The 21,227-nt window shown below is 44.0% G+C and overlaps 1 protein-coding gene across 12 annotated transcripts in view; it reads left to right on the top strand.

Annotated features, from left to right (window-relative positions):
• Positions 1-21,227, top strand: part of atp2b2 (ATPase plasma membrane Ca2+ transporting 2) — a 298,344-nt gene that overhangs the window by 173,207 nt on the left and 103,910 nt on the right. For all 12 annotated transcript variants that reach the window (XM_067430946.1, XM_067430950.1, XM_067430947.1 and 9 more), the window contains one exon: positions 20,349-20,546. In XM_067430946.1, the coding sequence (XP_067287047.1) occupies positions 20,349-20,546 (198 nt within the window). The remainder of the gene's footprint in view (positions 1-20,348; positions 20,547-21,227) is intronic.

Genomic DNA, 21,227 nt, shown 5'->3' with positions numbered 1-21,227 from the left:
AAATATGCAATATTGTTGGCCGTTTCTCTCTCTTTCTCTTTCTCTCGCATGCACTTTTAAAAGGGTAATTTTTGAATATCCTATCAACTGCATAAGCATATCCAAATATGTCTAGTGGAAGTGAAAATGTGTAAAAAATCCCACCACAGTTTCAGCTGCGTGCTGTATAAATAGCCATGATAAGATTGTCTTTGAGTGAGCTGACGTTCAGCGAAAGTGCAAAAATCAATTTTTCATCACACTTATTCCCTGCTCTCGCTCTATATTTGTCCCAAAAGTGCGGTGCTTCGTGATGAGTGTGTGCGTGTCCTGGTTTCAGACCCTATAATTAATATGATATTCAGTGGTCTCATAAGTCCCGAGAGCATGTCGATTCACACTCGTTCAGTGAGTAATGAGGTCAACTCCACTTCTGTAGCGCTCGCTTCATTCCGTCATCCTTCCTTCCTTATCTTAAAGCTCATTTCATCATTTCAGAAAACACTGCAAGCACAGCACGGCCCACAAACTCATAAAACACACACTCTTTAGATTTAGAGGCGATTGATCATCCGTTCGTACCAAACCCCCAGGTTGTCCATAGGACATGAACTACATCCAGTCTAGTATTGTGTATTGACAGTCAGACAGTGCTTTGTGTGAGAAACTGTGAACTTCTCCCTCTCCTTTGTGAAATAACACGTTAGCATACATTTACATAAAAAGAGTACTTATCACGGAAATAAAGAGCATTTAAAGGGTTAGTTCAGCCAAAGATGAAATGTCTGTCATTAACTCCTCCCCCTAATGTCGCTCCACACCCGTAAGACCTCCGCTCATCTTCACACACAGTTTAAGATATTTTATATTTAGTCTGAGAGCGTATGCAAGTGTATGCACACTATACTGTCCATGTCCAGAAAGGGAATAAAAACATCATCACAGTAGTCCATATGAGACATCAGTGGGTTAATTAGAGTCTCTTGAAGCATCCAAAATACATTTGGGTCCAAAAATAACAAAAACTACGACTTTATTCAGCATTGGCTTCTCTTCCGGGTTTGTGTTCAATCCTCAAATAAAGATTCAAACGGTTATGAATCAGCGCATTGATTCATGATTCGGATCGCGTGTCAAACTGCTGAAATCACGTGACATTGGCGATCCGAATCATGAATCAATACGCTGATTCATAACCGTTTGAATCTTTATTTGAGGATTGAACACAAACCCGGTGTCAGGACAAATCCTGTCCCCCTGTGAAATTGTGTCCGCAAGGACCCCATGAGCGATTCTTTTTGCTGAAATAAATTTTAATAGGTAATCTGTTCAGAGCCTGATTACAATTCTTACACAATCGCGTTTTGATTTTTGCTGTTTAAATTGTGTTAAAATAGTCTTTAATGTCTTACAAAGCATATGTTTCATATATTAGTATATAACTGAAGCTATAAGTGCTTATATAAGTATATAATTCAGAACATGTTTTTGCTCCCATTATAGCAATCAATTACATATTTCAAATAAATGTTTTGCGTGTGTACTTAGTATGGCAATGAATTCATAGTTTATTAGTTTATTATTTAGTTATTTTTAAACAATTGATTGTCCAGAACCATGCATAACAACTTTTGATCAGGCATTTAAAACCGCTACCAGCGGACACGATTTCACAGGGGGACAGGATTTGTCATGACACCTCAACTGATGTTGATGATGTCATGTTGTGTTTTAGACTGAAGCTCCGCCCTCCACCTAAATATATACTAAAAATACAATAAAATATACAAAATGCTGAGTTAAAAACAACCCTATTGTGTTGAAAATGGACAAATCCCCCAACTTGGTTGTTTTAACCCAGCGGTCTGGATACAAATACTTTTTTTGCAATGATATCTTGAACTTCGTGAGCATTTGTATTCATTTTGATGTCATTTTTGACACAATCCCTTATTTCTGAACCGGCACAATAAATAAATCAAAGTAGAAGTAAGTTATTGCTCGCATCTGAAGCAGTAAGTTTTACATCCAACCACATTAATGATGTTAATAAATAAATCAGGCAATGGACTGGCAATTTGGTGATATCCCAGCAGTTGTGTCTTACAAAATCCAGAGTACAAAAGTGGAGGAGATCAAGACAAGACCAAGAACTTAGGAAATGCTCTTACGAAGATTACGTAATCCGTGGCCGTCGCAAAGCAGCGCAAGATGAGCAATTTTGGTTAAGATGTGTATTAGTGTAGTAAATGTGTGATGGTTTGTCTGGCTCAGACTCTATTCCTCTGGATCATCAGAGTCTCTGAAGCTCTTCCTCATTGATCTGGACCTTCAGCCGTTGGTTCCCATTGAAGTCCATTATGAGGAGAAAAATCCTGGAATGTTTGCCTCAAAAAACTTCATTTCTTTTCCACTGAAGAAAGAAACAAATGAAGATATTGAATGAGATGGGGCGAGTAAATCATCAGGACATTTTCATTTTGAAGTTAACTAATACTTTAAGGGTTTTCACGAGAGCTCTTTAAACACACTGATTTGCAGAAGCACATGAGCTGCTATGAATCCTGCGGATCGAGTCACTCCGTTTCTACTGTATGTTTTGCCACTGCTTAAATATCAAGACAAGCTATAAATAGAGCCATAAATGCTGAATGCGATTGACAGACTTGCCCTGTTTTATGTTCACAGGCTTCCTCAGACTCTAATAACAGAATGCTCTGAAATGCACCTTTATGAATCCATATTTGTGTCGTACATGCAAGACTGCAGTGATTTATTTTCTTTTCACTGTCGCTTTTATCGCTGTTTGAGCAGTTTACTGACACCTGCTAATGACTGTGTTTATGATTCGCAGTCTAAACCTCATGAAACATTAACATATTTATACCTCCCCATGGCGTCTTCCTGTTGCCTTTAATAAACCTTTAAGCCACGTGGTGATGAGTGTGATGGTGTGTGTGCAGAATTACGGCTGCGGCGTCTGAAGATAGGTGGGATCGATGCTGAGAGATCCCCTCCACACACACTTAAGATGGAATAGTTAATGAGTTTATTTTTAGCACACTGTGCTATTTGCAACCTGTGCGTTCTTTCCCAGCGCGAGGATTTGTTTTGTGGCCTCCCCTTCCCCGCGTGAGGCTCGGTCTCTGGTTTCGCGTTCCCATGGAAGCAGCCACCATCTTATTTCTCGCTGCTTTAGCTCGTGTCGACTTTGATGTTATTTTTGGTGTGTGTTTCCTCCGGTCGTGTGAGTGAGAAGCGGCTGCTGGCATCACCGCCTGAAACTTATGCAGAAAATATTCTTTTTAAAAATACAAGAGCTTTTATTTTTTATATTTTGAGTTATTATGTTAATTTTTAGACATTTCATTTTAGGAAAAAAAAAATTAATAGTTAATAAATGTTTTTAATAGTTTAAAGGGATAGTTCACCCAAAAAAATTTAAATGAGCCCATAATTTGCTTTCCCTCAAGTCATCCTAGGTGTATATGATTTTCTGACAAATACAATCTGAGTTATTAAAAAAATGTCATGGCTCATCCAAGCTTTATAATGGCAGTTAATGGCAGCCCAAAATTTGAAGCCCATGAAAGTGCATCTATCCATCATAAATGTCCAAAACTTCCATCCATCCATCCATCCATCCATCCATCCATCCATCCATCCATCCATCCATCCATCCATCCATCCATCATAAAAGTCCATCCATCCATCCATCCATCCATCCATCCATCCATCCATCCATCCATCCATCCATCATAAAAGTGCATCTGTCCATCATGCTCCACATGGGGGTTAAAGGTGCACTCTGCAACTTTCCATCCACTGGAGGTCGCCTATTCTAAACAAAGGCATAGTTTGATGACGCCAAGTGTGAGCGCAGTATCTTGGGACATTTGGTCGTCACCTCACAGCCGGTGGAAAATAGGACTCGGGCAGAAATCACGTTCATGGATGCGGTTATTAACGTTACTGTAGTGTGAAGCAGAGCCGGAGCGAGTGTTGAGGAGCTGAGCACGGCCGCTGGAGCGATTGGTTATTAACGTTACTGTAGAGAAGCAGAGCAGGAGCGAGTGTTGAGGAGGTGAGCACGGCTGCTGGAGCGATTGGTTATTAACGTTACTGTAGTGAAGCAGAGCAGGACCGAGTGTTGAGGAGCTGAGCACGGCCGCTGGAGCGATTGGTTATTAACGTTACTGTAGTGTGAAGCAGAGCCGGAGCGAGTGTTGAGGAGCTGAGCACGGCCGCTGGAGCGATTGGTTATTAACGTTACTGTAGAGAAGCAGAGCAGGAGCGAGTGTTGAGGAGCTGAGCACGGCTGCTGGAGCGATTGGTTATTAACGTTACTGTAGTGAAGCAGAGCAGGACCGAGTGTTGAGGAGCTGAGCACAGCCGCTGGAGCGATTGGTTATTAACGTTACTGTAGTGAAGCAGAGCAGGACCGAGTGTTGTGGAGCTGAGCACGGCCGCTGGAGCGATTGGTTATTAACGTTACTGTAGTGAAACAGAGCAGGACTGAGTGTTGTGGAGCTGAGCACGGCTGCTGGAGCGATTAGTTATTAACGTTACTGTAGTGAAGCAGAACAGGACTGAGTGTTGAGGAGCTGAGCACGACTGCTGGAGCGATTGGTTATTAACGTTACTGTAGTGTGAAGCAGAGCAGGACCGAGTGTTGAGGAGCTGAGCACGGCCGCTGGAGCGATTGGTTATTAACGTTACTGTAGTGTGAAGCAGAGCAGGACTGAGTGTTGAGGAGCTGAGCACGGCTGCTGGAGCGATTGGTTATTAACGTTACTGTAGTGAAACAGAGCAGGACTGAGTGTTGAGGAGCTGAGCACGGCTGCTGGAGCGATTGGTTATTAATGTTACTGTAGTGAAGCAGAGCAGGGGCGAGTGTTGAGGAGCTGAGCACGGCTTCTGGAGCGATTGGTTATTAACGTTACTGTAGTGAAACAGAGCAGGACTGAGTGTTGTGGAGCTGAGCACGGCCGCTGGATCGATTGGTTATTAACGTTACTGTAGTGAAGCAGAGCAGGGGCGAGTGTTGAGGAGCTGAGCACGGCTGCTGGAGCGATTGGTTATTAACGTTACTGTAGTGAAGCAGAGCCGGAGCAAGTGTTGAGGAGCTGAGCGCGGCCGCTGGAGCGATTGGTTATTAACGTTACTGTAGTGAAACAGAGCAGGGGCGAGTGTTGTGGAGCTGAGCACGGCTGCTGGAGCGATTAGTTATTAACGTTACTGTAGTGAAACAGAGCAGGACTGAGTGTTGTGGAGCTGAGCACGGCCGCTGGATCGATTGGTTATTAACGTTACTGTAGTGAAGCAGAGCAGGACCGAGTGTTGAGGAGCTGAGCACGGCTTCTGAGCACGGCTTCTCGAATCTTTTGCTTGCTGCTTGATTTGAAAAGGTTCCCTCATTTGCGACTGACTGGGATAGGGTATCGGAGGATCAGAGCTCAGTTGAGAGGCCCTCACATCACTGAACTCTGCTGCCAAAGTCAGGAATAATGGTTATTAACGTTACTGTAGTGAAGCAGAGCCGGAGCAAGTGTTGAGGAGCTGAGCACGGCTGCTGGAACGATTGGTTATTAACGTTACTGTAGTGAATCAGAGCAGGACCGAGTGTTGTGGAGCTGAGCACGGCTGCTGGAACGATTGGTTATTAACGTTACTGTAGTGAAGCAGAGCAGGACTGAGTGTTGTGGAGCTGAGCACGGCTGCTGGAGCGATTGGTTATTAACGTTACTGTAGTGAAACAGAGCAGGACTGAGTGTTGAGGAGCTGAGCACCGCTGCTGGAACGATTGGTTATTAACGTTACTGTAGTGTGAAGCAGAGCCGGAGCGAGTGTTGAGGAGCTGAGCACCGCTGCTGGAGCGACTGGTTATTAACGTTACTGTAGTGTGAAGCAGAGCAGGACCGAGTGTTGAGGAGCTGAGCACGGCTGCTGGAGCGATTGGTTATTAACGTTACTGTAGTGAAGCAGAGCAGGAGCGAGTGTTGAGGAGCTGAGCACAGCTGCTAGAGCGATTGGTTATTAACGTTACTGTAGTGAAGCAGAGCAGGACTGAGTGTTGTGGAGCTGAGCACGGCTGCTGGAGCGATTGGTTATTAACGTTACTGTAGTGAAGCAGAGCAGGACTGAGTGTTGAGGAGCTGAGCACGGCTGCTGGAGCGATTGGTTATTAACGTTACTGTAGTGAAGCAGAGCCGGACCGAGTGTTGAGGAGCTGAGCACGGCTTCTGGAGCGATTGGTTATTAACGTTACTGTAGTGTGAAGCAGAGCCGGAGCGAGTGTTGAGGAGCTGAGCACGGCTGCTGGAGCGATTGGTTATTAACGTTACTGTAGTGAAGCAGAGCAGGAGCGAGTGTTGAGGAGCTGAGCACGGCTGCTGGAGCGATTAGTTATTAACGTTACTGTAGTGTGAAGCAGAGCAGGACCGAGTGTTGAGGAGCTGAGCACGGCTTCTGGAGCGATTGGTTATTAACGTTACTGTAGTGTGAAGCAGAGCCGGAGCGAGTGTTGAGGAGCTGAGCACGGCTGCTGGAGCGATTGGTTATTAACGTAACTGTAGTGAAGCAGAGCAGGACCGAGTGTTGAGGAGCTGAGCACGGCTGCTGGAGCGATTAGTTATTAACGTTACTGTAGTGAAGCAGAGCAGGACCGAGTGTTGAGGAGCTGAGCACAGCTGCTGGAGCGATTGGTTATTAACGTTACTGTAGTGTGAAGCAGAGCAGGACTGAGTGTTGTGGAGCTGAGCACGGCCGCTGGAGCGATTGGTTATTAACGTTACTGTAGTGAAACAGAGCAGGACTGAGTGTTGTGGAGCTGAGCACAGCTGCTGGAGCGATTGGTTATTAACGTTACTGTAGTGTGAAGCAGAGCAGGACTGAGTGTTGTGGAGCTGAGCACGGCTGCTGGAGCGATTGGTTATTAACGTTACTGTAATGAAGCAGAGCAGGGGCGAGTGTTGAGGAGCTGAGCACGGCTTCTGGAGCGATTGGTTATTAACGTTACTGTAGTAAAGCAGAGCAGGACTGAGTGTTGTGGAGCTGAGCACGGCCGCTGGAGCGATTGGTTATTAACGTTACTGTAGTGAAGCAGAGCAGGGGCGAGTGTTAAGGAGCTGAGCACGGCTTCTGGAGCGATTGGTTATTAACGTTACTGTAGTGAAGCAGAGTAGGACTGAGTGTTGTGGAGCTGAGCACGGCCGCTGGAGCGATTGGTTATTAACGTTACTGTAGTGAAGCAGAGCAGGGGCGAGTGTTGAGGAGCTGAGCACGGCTTCTGGAGCGATTGGTTATTAACGTTACTGTAGTGTGAAGCAGAGCCGGAGCGAGTGTTGAGGAGCTGAGTACGGCCGCTGGAGCGATTGGTTATTAACGTTACTGTAGTGAAGCAGAGCCGGAGCGAGTGTTGAGGAGCTGAGTACGGCCGCTGGAGCGATTGGTTATTAACGTTACTGTAGTGAAGCAGAGCCGGAGCGAGTGTTGTGGAGCTGAGCACGGCTTCTGGAGCGATTGGTTATTAACGTTACTGTAGTGTGAAGCAGAGCCGGACTGAGTGTTGTGGAGCTGAGCATGGCCGCTGGAGCGATTGGTTATTAACGTTACTGTAGTGAAGCAGAGCAGGAGCAAGTGTTGAGAAGCTGAGCACGACCACTGGAGTGATTGGTTATTAACGTTACTGTAGTGTAAAGCAGAGCAGGAGCGAGTGTTGAGGAGCTGAGCACAGCTGCTGGAGCGATTGGTTATTAACGTTACTGTAGTGAAGCAGAGCCGGACTGAGTGTTGTGGAGCTGAGCATGGCCGCTGGAGCGATTGGTTATTAACGTTACTGTAGTGAAGCAGAGCAGGAGCAAGTGTTGAGAAGCTGAGCACGACCGCTGGAGTGATTGGTTATTAACGTTACTGTAGTGAAGCAGAGCAGGAGCGAGTGTTGAGGAGCTGAGCACGGCCGCTGGAGCGATTGGTTATTAACGTTACTGTAGTGAAACAGAGCAGGACTGAGTGTTGAGGAGCTGTGCACGGCTGCTGGAGCGATTGGTTATTAACGTTACTGTAGTGTAAAGCAGAGCAGGAACGAGTGTTGAGGAGCTGAGCATGGCCGTGGGAGCGATTGGTTATTAACGTTACTGTAGTGAATCAGAGCAGGACCGAGTGTTGAGGAGCTGAGCACGGCTGCAGGAGCGATTGGTTATTAACGTTACTGTAGTAAAGCAGAGCAGGACCGAGTGTTGAGGAGCTGAGCACGGCTGCTGGAGCGATTGGTTATTAACGTTACTGTAATGAAGCAGAGCAGGAGCAAGTGTTGAGAAGCTGAGCACGGCTGCTGGAGCGATTGGTTATTAACGTTACTGTAGTGTAAAGCAGAGCAGGAGCGAGTGTTGAGGAGCTGAGCACGGCTGCTGGAGCGATTGGTTATTAACGTTACTGTAGTGTGAAGCAGAGCAGGACCGAGTGTTGAGGAGCTGAGCACGGCCGCTGGAGCGATTGGTTATTAACGTTACTGTAGTGTAAAGCAGAGCAGGACCGAGTGTTGAGGAGCTGAGCACGGCCGCTGGAGCGATTGGTTATTAACGTTACTGTAGTGAAGCAGAGCAGGACCGAGTGTTGTGGAGCTGAGCACGGCCGCTGGAGCGATTGGTTATTAACGTTACTGTAGTGAAGCAGAGCAGGAGCGAGTGTTGAGGAGCTGAGCACGGCTGCTGGAGCGATTGGTTATTATTAACGTTACTGTAGTGTAAAGCAGAGCAGGAGCGAGTGTTGAGGAGCTGAGCACGGCTGCTGGAGCGATTGGTTATTAACGTTACTGTAGTGTAAAGCAGAGCAGGACCGAGTGTTGAGGAGCTGAGCACGGCCGCTGGAGCGATTGGTTATTAACGTTACTGTAGTGCAAAGCAGAGCAGGACTGAGTGTTGAGGAGCTGAGCACGGCTGCTGGAGCGATTGGTTATTAACGTTACTGTAGTGTAAAGCAGAGCAGGACCGAGTGTTGAGGAGCTGAGCACGGCCGCTGGAGCGATTGGTTATTAACGTTACTGTAGTAAAGCAGAGCAGGACCGAGTGTTGAGGAGCTGAGCATGGCCGCTGGAGCGATTGGTTATTAACGTTACTGTAGTGAAGCAGAGCAGGAGCAAGTGTTGAGAAGCTGAGCACGGCTGCTGGAGCGATTGGTTATTAACGTTACTGTAGTGTAAAGCAGAGCAGGACCGAGTGTTGAGGAGCTGAGCACGGCTGCTGGAGCGATTGGTTATTAACGTTACTGTAGTGAAGCAGAGCAGGAGCGAGTGTTGAGAAGCTGAGCACGGCTGCTGGAGCGATTGGTTATTAACGTTACTGTAGTGTGAAGCAGAGCAGGACCGAGTGTTGAGGAGCTGAGCACGGCTGCTGGAGCGATTGGTTATTAACGTTACTGTAGTGTGAAGCAGAGCAGGACCGAGTGTTGAGGAGCTGAGCACGGCTGCTGGAGCGATTGGTTATTAACGTTACTGTAGTGTGAAGCAGAGCAGGAGCGAGTGTTGAGGAGCTGAGCACGGCTGCTGGAACGATTGGTTATTAACGTTACTGTAGTGTGAAGCAGAGCAGGACCGAGTGTTGAGGAGCTGAGCACGGCTGCTGGAGCGATTGGTTATTAACGTTACTGTAGTGTAAAGCAGAGCAGGAGCGAGTGTTGAGGAGCTGAGCACGGCTGCTGGAGCGATTGGTTATTAACGTTACTGTAGTGAAGCAGAGCAGGACTGAGTGTTGAGGAGCTGAGCACGGACGCTGGAGCGATTGGTTATTAACGTTACTGTAGTGTAAAGCAGAGCAGGAGCGAGTGTTGTGGAGCTGAGCACGGCCGCTGGAGCGATTGGTTATTAACGTTACTGTAGTGAATCAGAGCAGGACCGAGTGTTGAGGAGCTGAGCACGGCTGCTGGAGCGATTGGTTATTAACGTTACTGTAGTGTGAAGCAGAGCAGGACCGAGTGTTGTGGAGCTGAGCACGGCTGCTGGAACGATTGGTTATTAACGTTACTGTAGTGTGAAGCAGAGCAGGAGTGAGTGTTGAGGAGCTGAGCACGGCTGCTGGAGCGATTGGTTATTAACGTTACTGTAGTGTGAAGCAGAGCAGGACCGAGTGTTGTGGAGCTGAGCACGGCTGCTGGAGCGATTGGTTATTAACGTTACTGTAGTGAAGCAGAGCAGGAGTGAGTGTTGAGGAGCTGAGCACGGCCGCTGGAGCGATTGGTTATTAACGTTACTGTAGTGTAAAGCAGAGCAGGAGCGAGTGTTGTGGAGCTGAGCACGGCCGCTGGAGCGATTGGTTATTAACGTTACTGTAGTGAATCAGAGCAGGACCGAGTGTTGAGGAGCTGAGCACGGCTGCTGGAGCGATTGGTTATTAACGTTACTGTAGTGTGAAGCAGAGCAGGACCGAGTGTTGTGGAGCTGAGCACGGCTGCTGGAACGATTGGTTATTAACGTTACATTACACTTCCTGAACACACATTACACCTGAACACACATTACACTACCTGAACACACATTACACTACCTGAACACACATTACACTACCTGAACACACATTACACTACCAGAACACACATTACACTACCTGAACACACATTACACTACCAGAACACACATTACACCTGAACACACATTACACTACCTGAACACACATTACACTACCTGAACACACATTACACTACCTGAACACACATTACACTACCAGAACACACATTACACTACCTGAACACACATTACACTACCTGAACACACATTACACTACCTGAACATGACAACATCAGACCAGGAGTGCATTTCCTCAAAACATTGCACGCAAAAGTTGATCGTCGAGACAGTTGGTGGCTATTGTTACAATGCTTTTGGTCCAAAGTAACAGACCATTCTCGATGACGTGTAAAACAAAAACACGGACACGGAACTGCATGCTTTGCTGACTTTGTGGTCCTTTTTAGCTGCCGGTGTGCAGTTAAACGCTCTACGGTATAAAGCAGGGTGCACACTGTGTGATTTTGGCCACGATTTGGCCGTCTAAGGCAAATTTTGCTAATCCGAAAAGATTCCTCTGACCCTAGACTAAAATCTGACATCTTTGATTGTTAGTTTGACATGTTCGCCGGGAGCCGATTAATGACCACTGCGATCAAATTTCACCTCAGACGAAATTCTGGCAGTGTCAGAAGTTTTACCGCACAATCTACAGTGTGACTTCTCCTGTGACGATCGTCAAATATCTCGAATACATCATATCTCATCTATTCAAGACAAACTATGACCAATACGAGAGCTAAAGATTTCTTTGTAGTCATCATTTCAGTCCTGCGTTCATTAAACTCCGGACGAGTTTTCTTGCGTGTGTCCGTTTTAGCGCGCCTTGACTATCGTACAGTCTGACATTAATAACAACTGAGATCTTACAGTGTGCCATGGCTTAGCGGTGATCAAGTGTGTACACTCGTAAAGGACTATTATAAATCGCACAGTGTAGGCCACTGTTTTAAAACGGAAACGCACTGGTGTAAACTGGGCCATAGTTATTCACTGTTTTGCTATTTGCATGTGGCTTGGCAAACTTTAGTTTCAGAGCATTGGTCACCATTGCGTTTTTGCTCTGATGTGCAAATACACACACGTGTCGCCTGAATGGTATTGGCACTCATGCCGGCTAAAAAATGGTGAAACAAGCGGTCAGAAAGAGAGGACAGCAGCTGGTGAATCTGAATCAGAGCATCACAGCTGGATCCACAAACCGTCTGAACACACACACGCCTCAAAACCTGGAAAACAAGGCTTGTGCCGACCACGTTTGCCCAGCTGCCAGCTCTCCACTGGCTCCAAGAGTGTGTATCATGGCATGTGTCGAGTATAGAGGGATCTCTCTGTCCGGCGCTGGATCTCTGCCATCTGTAGCAGATTAATGAAGCTTTTCTGGAACTCCTGTCTCCACAACTTCATCTGTCTCACGTCTATGGCTATGATTGCATGCCACACTGCAAAAAAATGCTTTTCTTACTTCGTATTTTTGTCATATTTCTAGTCCAAACATCTAAAAATTCTTAAAACAAGAAGTATTTACTAGACAAGCAAAAGTTATTGTCTTGTTTTGGGAAAAAATAAGTCAAAATCTTAAAACAAGATTATTTTTCTCACCCCACTGCCAGATTATTTATCTTAAGTTATTTTTTCCCAAAACAAGACAATCATTTTTACTTGCCTAGTAAATGTTTCTTAATGTAAGAATTTTTAGAAATTTTGACTAGAAACAAGACAAAAATACTAAGTAAGAAAATTAATTTTTGCAGTACATAAACGGCTCTTGCCCTTAGTTTTGTTCTATCACCAAATTATGTTACGTTCATATTCTTCGCAGATGTATTTTGTTTTTATCATTGTTTAATAAAATAATTTTTTTGTTAACTTTATAATACTGTTCCGTTATTAATGAACACACACTACAGAAACAAGTGAGTAATGCACTATTAAAGGGTTCGTTCAGCCAAAAATGAGCCTGTGATGTTTATCTGCTGACCCCCAGGGCGTCCGAGATGTAGGTGTGTTTGTTTCTTCAGGAGAACACAAATTAAGATTTTTAACTCAACCGTTGCTCGTATAATGCATATCAATGGGGTGCATTTCTATGAGAGTAAAAAACACACAGACATACGAATCCATATTAAAGGTGCCCTAGAATGAGTTGAAACAATATGTTAAATTGTTCTCTGATATCTACAAAGAGGGTGTGTGGCTTATTTAAGGGCAACAAGTGTCCAGATACAGTTTTACAGGTCCATTTACAACCCTATAAATTGTCCCTAGGATGTAATGCTCTGTTTTTGCCTTATTTAGAAGAGTCATGAATATTAATGTTGAGCTCTGCTCTGATTGGCTTATTTCAGCCGCTCACAGCAGTTCAGTGACGCGGCTCGTGAGTCCTGACAGAACACAGACCGACTGAACGACACTTTAAGCAGAACATCTCAAACGGAGATTGATCAAATGCAGCTTGCTTGTTTATTTGGTGTTTTCAGATTATCCGCGCATGAGAAAGAGCTCGCATGCTTCCGGTTGCCAGATGTCAGTCATTAAATCCCCCAAAGAGAGCTTTTCTGTGAAAAGAAACTCATATACTTTCCGGTGTTTTACCTAAACATGTCCAATCTGGCAACCATATGCATGCTCTCTCGCGCACAGTCGATCTGAAAACACTAATAAACAAGTAAGCTGCATTTCAGCAATCTCCATTGACTGTCGTTTTAACTTATATGGTGGAAAAGGTGACGTTCGCTAGAACGATCTGTAAGCAAAGTATCTATGGTTGTATTTTGTAATACAAAATAATATTACCCTTTGTCATTAGACACACTGTTTAGTTTGGTATGGTACTCGGTGTTTCCTATTGTTACTGTACTAGCATCTTGCGTTATCTAGACAATGCGGTCTCTCTAAGAAACTTTCAATTTAATCAGAAATTGTTTTAACAGTCAATAAGTGGATAAATTACTTACTGCAGGAATATAGTCGCCCCTTTCTTCAGTTTAAGACGCTGAGCGAAGCTTGCTTGAAATGGGCCGAACAAACGAACGATGTGTTGTGGTATCCGATTATAATAAAGCTCAACCGTGTGTCATGAGAGGCGTTTTTGCCATCTTCGAGTGTCTTGTTGACCATCAGTAGATTCGGCTTGTTTGGACAGATGCAAATGTTGGGGGCGTGCATATAGATGATCCCCAACGCTTGCGTCACGGTTGGGTTTATGTTGAGAAGCACTTTTTTTCTGTGGAGTTTTTGATTTACATCAGAAGTAGAAGGTAATGGTGTTTGAGACTCACAGTATGTGATGTCCATGGACTGAACTCTTATTATTTCACCATGGCAAGGTTAATTCAATTTTTAAACTTTTATTCACCTTTAAACCCTGTGGCTCGTGGAGACACATTGATGTCTTAAGATACGAAACGATGGCTTTCTGCCAGAAACACAACAGTATTTATATCATTTTGTTTTTACCTCAAATACAACACTAAGTCCAACAGCTGCGAGCGCGCCATCACTTCCACTGGATGAGGTCAAATTACACGATATGTTAACATTTCAGTGTAAATCAGCTGTTCTCTATGTGAATATATAGTAAAGTGTAATTTATTCCTGTGATCAAAGCTGAATTTATCATCATTACTCCAGTCTTCAGTTAGCCTGACAAGCCTCACCCACATCCAGATGTTTGGTCTGGAAACTCACCATTGACGGCTCAATTTGAGGGGCAGATAAACGGTTTTCTGTCAAACTCCCTCTGCACGTGATAGGACAGCACTACATCCAACTAGAAGGACGAAGTTGCAACGAAGGTGAAGCGGAGCTCGTTGACAGATTAAACATTCGCCGTATCCGGTCGGCTAAACTCGAACACATCTTCCCTTTTTAAGAATGACTTCAGTGCCGTTCTTTGTTCTTTTCTCAGAGAAAAGCTTAACTCAAGTCTTCTAGAGTCGCGGTCAAAGCTGATTCGAAAGACCGCCGTTCACCAGTTTCTGTGTTTACTAGAAGCACGCAAACGCAACTCGGCCGTCATTATGGCCCCACCCACCGACTCTATACACGATGTGATTGGCCCGACCAGAGTTTGGCATTTACAGCTCAGAAGGGTATTGAGAGTTACTAGACGACACTCGCGGGCAGATTAGATTTGCTGCCGCTAGGGTGCATCTAGATCTCTAGGCTAGTCTTCAGTGCAGGGTGCGAACTACGGGGGAGCTAGGGGGAGCTCGGCTCCCCTAAATAAGACATGGGCTCCCCTGAAAACGTGATTTGTGAAATTTTGGGGGGTCTCAAAAATATTGACACTGTGTTATTTTGAGGTGCAATTTCATTTTTATGTAATGTAATCATTGTGGATTATTATTTGTAAAATTGCTAAAAATATATAATTAATTCATGCATGACGGCAGTTTAAATCTAATTCACTTCAATAAAGATAACTATACATGCTGTTCTTGTCATGACCATCAAGGTGTGGTGGCACTGCGGTGCAAATTCCACTCATGTTTAGTACATGTCAACGCAAAGATTCGCAGAAAAAACAAAAACGAATATCCACTTCTTGATCTTGGATTTCTGGAAGAACAGAAAAAGAGGCTGACCTCAAGCCTCTGTGGTCGCTTCTGTGTTAAGGCATGTTATTCCCAATTATGTATTGTGGCTGGGTTGATATAGGTCTGCGCGACTATCGATTGAATTATGGTATTCTTCTGTAGCCTGACGAGTAACTTCAACCGTTGTTCATGTGAACTCAAAGACAGCCGGATGCTTTGTTTATAGATTTGTGGACTTTTTGACCTATCAATTCTTGTTTTTTTCTTCCTTCATTAAAATAAAAGATGTTCTTCAATGATTGTAAATTGTATATTAAGAGTCTCCGCAATGCATTAAGCAATAGATTGACGCGTTCGTCTGTGTGTGAAGGAATATACACGTCCTCTTTTGTGTATAGGGATGCACCCCCCCCCCCCCCCGAAAAGTGGGCTCCCCCAAAGGCCACAGTATAGTTCGAACACTTCACCAATCATCTCATATGAGGATCTTATGATCGACACACATTTATGATTATTATCTTTGTTGAACACAGTTCAGACTTTTGTGGAAACCATCAAACAAGAAAAATGATTTTGTAAACCCCTTAGAAATGCATCTGTTTGGCACTGCAAAAAATGCTTTTCTTACTTAGTATTTTTGTCTTGTTTCTAGTCCAAACATCAAAAAATTCTTAAAACAAGAAGTATTTACTAGACAAGCAAAAATTATTGTCTGGTTTTGGGAAAAAATAACTCAAAATGAAGAGAGTTTTTGCTTAAAATAAGATAAATAATCTGCCAATGGGGTGAGAAAAGTAATCTTAATTCAAACAGAAAACAAGATTATTTTTCTCTCCCCATTGGCAGATTATTTATCTTATTTTAAGCAAAAACTCTCTTCATTTTGAGTTATTTTTTCCCAAAACCAGACAATAATTTTTGCTTGTCTAGTAAATGTTTCTTAATGTAAGCACTGAGTGTCCGGGGCTTCAGCGATCAGTCGTTGAGTGTGTTTTGCAGGCCTGCAGTAGTGTAGATGTGGTGCGAGCGCAGAAAGGCTTTATGTAAGTGTGTCGAACAGCCTGCGCTGTGAGTCAGCTGGGTAATTGGAGACTGTGGGTGACATGAGGGCCCAATCTTACTCGCAGAGATGGATTGCTCACTTTCCATTCGTGGGCACGGGATGTAAAGCCTTTTTTCTGCTGGAGCGCAGAGAACTGAGACGCTCCAGGAGCGATACGTTAATATTCACACTCATCTGGTCGGGAGGCGCCAAACAAAATGACACCTTTTTACATTTTCTGGCCGAGTTTGGTAACCCATACTCAGAATTTGTCCTATGCATTCAGCCCGTCCAAGTTAAACTGCAAAAAATGCTCTTCTTACTTAGTAATTTTGTCATTTGTCATACACATAATATATTTTTGCTTGTTTTCTTAAAAATAATATCTAAATGAAGTGAGTTTTTGCTTAAAACAGGCAAAATGATCTGCCAATGGGGTGAGAAAAATAATCTTGTTTCTGATTGAAATCTGGTTTCTTGTTTCCGTCCCAAACATAAATAAGATTATTTTTCGCACCCCATCGTTTTAAGCAAAAACTCACTTCATTTTGATTTTATTTTCAACAAAACAAGGAAAAATATCTTGTCATTTTACTGATCTAGTAAATGCATCTTGATTTAAGAATCGTTAGATATTTGGACTGGAAACAAGACAAAATACTAAATAAGAAGAGCATTTTTTGCCCATATTTTCTCCTTTGTTAGGTTGTGTCTAGCCTGACGTGGTCATACTCAATTCTAGTCCGAATATGAGTCTGATGCTCATTGGGCTGTGATTATGGGGCGTGTTTCAACCGAACCAGGAAAGACCTCAATTGGACAGACCTACAACCAATCAGAGCAACGAAGCGATGCATTGTCAAATGTCAACAGAGTTCAACTGCCCTGTGTTGCCAAGTCCGTGTTTTTTCGCGGGTTGAATCGACTATTATGTGATATTTAGACCCATGAGTGCGAATTTTAGCAGCAACTTTGCCAAAATAACACACATTTTACCCCCAAACACCATTTTTCCCCCGGAGGACCCCCCGAGAAGCTATTGTTTAGGGCTAGTAGTTGGCGCGTTTTGTTGTAAAAACTTGGCAACCCTGTGCATGTGCACGTGCGCGATCTTTGCCAGTGTTGTAAAATAATTTAATGATACACAGAGTACTTACCCAACATGATCATCAGTACTGAGAGAAATAGTGAAGGTGATGCAGATACGAACAAGCTCTCCGTTTAGGATTCAAACAAATATAATCCAAGCCCCTTTGATGACGTGATGATTACGTTACTGTTGATCATCTGTCCGTCATCGGCTAAAGCCCGCCCTGATGATCTCATTGGTCAGTTTCTGTTGATCATCTGTCTGTCATTAGCTAAAGCCCGCCCTGATGATCTCATTGGTCAGTTACTGTTGATCATCTGTCCGTCATCGGCTAAAGCCCGCCCTGATGATCTCATTGGTCAGTTTCTGTTGATCATCTGTCTGTCATTAGCTAAAGCCCGCCCTGATGATCTCATTGGTCAGTTTCTGTTGATCATCTGTCCGTCATCGGCTAAAGCCCGCCCTGATGATCTCATTGGTCAGTTTCTGTTGATCATCTGTCTGTCATTAGCTAAAGCCCGCCCTGATGATCTCATTGGTCAGTTACTGTTGATCATCTGTCCGTCATCGGCTAAAGCCCGCCCTGATGATCTCATTGGTCAGTTTCTGTTGATCATCTGTCCGTCATCGGCTAAAGCCCGCCCTGATGATCTCATTGGTCAGTTTCTGTTGATCATCTGTCCGTCATCAGCTAAAGCCCGCGCTGATGATCTCATTGGTCAGTTACTGTTGATCATCTGTCCGTCATCGGCTAAAGCCCGCGCTGATGATCTCATTGGTCAGTTACTGTTGATCATCTGTCCGTCATCGGCTAAAGCCCGCCCTGATGATCTCATTGGTCAGTTTCTGTTGATCATCTGTCCGTCATCGGCTAAAGCTCGCGCTGATGATCTCATTGGTCAGTTACTGTTGATCATCTGTCCGTCATCGGCTAAAGCCCGCCCTGATGATCTCATTGGTCAGTTTCTGTTGATCATCTGTCTGTCATTAGCTAAAGCCCGCCCTGATGATCTCATTGGTCAGTTTCTGTTGATCATCTGTCCGTCATTAGCTAAAGCCCGCCCTGATGATCTCATTGGTCAGTTTCTGTTGATCATCTGTCTGTCATTAGCTAAAGCCCGCCCTGATGATCTCATTGGTCAGTTTCTGTTGATCATCTGTCCGTCATCGGCTAAAGCCCGCCCTGATGATCTCATTGGTCAGTTTCTGTTGATCATCTGTCTGTCATCGGCTAAAGCCCGCCCTGATGATCTCATTGGTCAGTTTCTGTTGATCATCTGTCCGTCATCGGCTAAAGCCCGCCCTGATGATCTCATTGGTCAGTTTCTGTTGATCATCTGTCCGTCATCGGCTAAAGCTCGCGCTGATGATCTCATTGGTCAGTTTCTGTTGATCATCTGTCCGTCATCGGCTAAAGCCCGCCCTGATGATCTCATTGGTCAGTTTCTGTTGATCATCTGTCCGTCATCGGCTAAAGCCCGCGCTGATGATCTCATTGGTCAGTTACTGTTGATCCTCTGTCCGTCATCGGCTAAAGCCCGCGCTGATGATCTCATTGGTCAGTTACTGTTGATCATCTGTCCGTCATCGGCTAAAGCCCGCCCTGATGATCTCATTGGTCAGTTTCTGTTGATCATCTGTCCGTCATCGGCTAAAGCTCGCGCTGATGATCTCATTGGTCAGTTACTGTTGATCATCTGTCCGTCATCGGCTAAAGCCCGCCCTGATGATCTCATTGGTCAGTTTCTGTTGATCATCTGTCTGTCATTAGCTAAAGCCCGCCCTGATGATCTCATTGGTCAGTTTCTGTTGATCATCTGTCCGTCATCGGCTAAAGCCCGCCCTGATGAGCTCATTGGTCAGTTTCTGTTGATCATCTGTCCGTCATCGGCTAAAGCCCGCCCTGATGATCTCATTGGTCAGTTTCTGTTGATCATCTGTCCGTCATCGGCTAAAGCCTGCCCTGATGATCTCATTGGTCAGTTTCTGTTGATCATCTGTCCGTCATCGGCTAAAGCCCGCCCTGATGATCTCATTGGTCCGAACAGTTTCTGTTCGGGAATAATTACTCCTCTATGAAGCAAGGCCAGACCGAATTGCCCGACCTAAAAATTTTGTGGGCGGGGCTAAGTTCGGCTGGCATCCAGGCTAGGTTGTGTCAAAATATATTTAGAGATTCTCAAAGACTACTTTTGTCAAAGGAAAGGGAGATTGCTTAGTTGGAGACAGTAAATATTCAACAATATCACTGATCTGCCTGTGTTACTGGACTTACCTAAGATGGATTATGACACTGTTTTCTTCTAGATCTGCTCGTACAGTCCAAACTAACTTTGATGCATTGTTTTACAACATGTCGATTACGAGAACTTCCCCAGACTTTAATATGTGGCCTTGATAGGAGATGACCAGTGATATTCGCTTCACCTGTGACTGCTCATAATGTTTTGGCTCACACTGATAAGGCTTTTTATAACTTCACCTTAAACAAAAGCAAAATTGGCAATAATAATATGAAAATATTCATACACACACACACACACACACACACACACACACACACACACACACACACACACACACACACACACACACACACACACACACACACACACACACACACACACACACACACACACGTCTAGTTTTGGGGAAAAAATAACTCAAAATGAAGAGAGTTTTTGCTTAAATAAGATAAATAATCTTGTTTTCTGTTTAAATTAAGATTATTTTTCTCACCCCATTGGCAGATTATTGATCTTATTTAAGCAAAAACTCTCTTCATTTTGAGTTATTTTTCCCAAAACAAGACAATAATTTGCTTGTCTAGTAAATGCTGCCTAATGTAAGATTTGTTAGATGTTTGGACTGGAAACAAGACAAAAATACTGTAAGAAAAGCATTTTTTGTAGTGTAAGACACAATTGTTCATGTTGCCCACACTGTAAACTTCACATTGATGTATATTTTACAAGAACATACTATATGAGTGAGCTTTTCTATTAAAAGTTCACATTTAGTCGATCGTGTTACTTGCCTATTCTTTGTACTTATTTGTGAAGATGATCAATCCTACACATTATTTGTTCAGTGTTTTCTGAGTGGAGTTGTGACATTTGTCTTTGTTTTTCCTCACAGGTCTGACTGGAGATGCCACAGATCTAGATAAAAGAAAAGAAGTCTTCGGGCAAAATCTTATACCTCCAAAGAAGCCAAAAACTTTTTTACAGTTAGTGTGGGAAGCGTTACAAGATGTGACCCTCATTATCCTGGAGATTGCCGCCCTGATCTCTCTGGGTCTGTCCTTCTATCAGCCGCCTGGAGAGGGCAGCGAGTGTGAGTATCTGTCCGTCCTTACACCTTTGAGCTGAGCTGTTGTTTCCTTTTGCCGTCTCATATTCCTCCTATATTACGGCAAACCATCTGCTGATGTAATAAACGTAACCAAAACGCTCAGGTTGTTGTAAAAGGCACTCCGTCATCCAGTCGTCTGGCTTTATGGTTCACGAAAGTTAATCTCGTTCCAAACCTGACTCTCTTCGTTCTGTTGAACGCAGAAGTAGATATAGGGTACGATGGGGCTAAATGCTCATTTTATTTTCATCTTAACCTCTAGATGGCACAAAAACTTGCCTCAGCACGTTCCGTCTTTTCAAGATGCTCGTGGAAATGTGTCTGATCTGTGATGCGACCAAAAGTTGATCCTGGGCTCATATTTTATCTAATTTGATGTTTTTAAAAATGTTGTAGATTTAAGTAGTAAATAAGAATCAATAAAACTATTGAATATGTTTCCAAACAAAGGTCTTGGTAATGTTTGTCAGTTTTGTTCAGGGTAATTAAAGCAACAGCTTTTCAATAACTGAAGAATATGTACAGGTATGGTATTTAAGGTAAAAGGCACTATATTTAACATGAGAATAAACAGCGGCGGACTTTTCCATCTGTTGACATGATTCAGATTGTAATCATATATTAAGTTGGGTGTCCACCTTAGAGATAATCACCATATTTATG

The sequence above is a fragment of the Pseudorasbora parva genome, chromosome 22 (assembly GCF_024679245.1).
Source record: "Pseudorasbora parva isolate DD20220531a chromosome 22, ASM2467924v1, whole genome shotgun sequence".
NCBI classification, from domain to species: Eukaryota; Metazoa; Chordata; class Actinopteri; order Cypriniformes; family Gobionidae; genus Pseudorasbora; species Pseudorasbora parva.
Note: the sequence above shows the minus strand (reverse complement) of the source record. Positions and strands in the feature narration are given on the sequence as shown.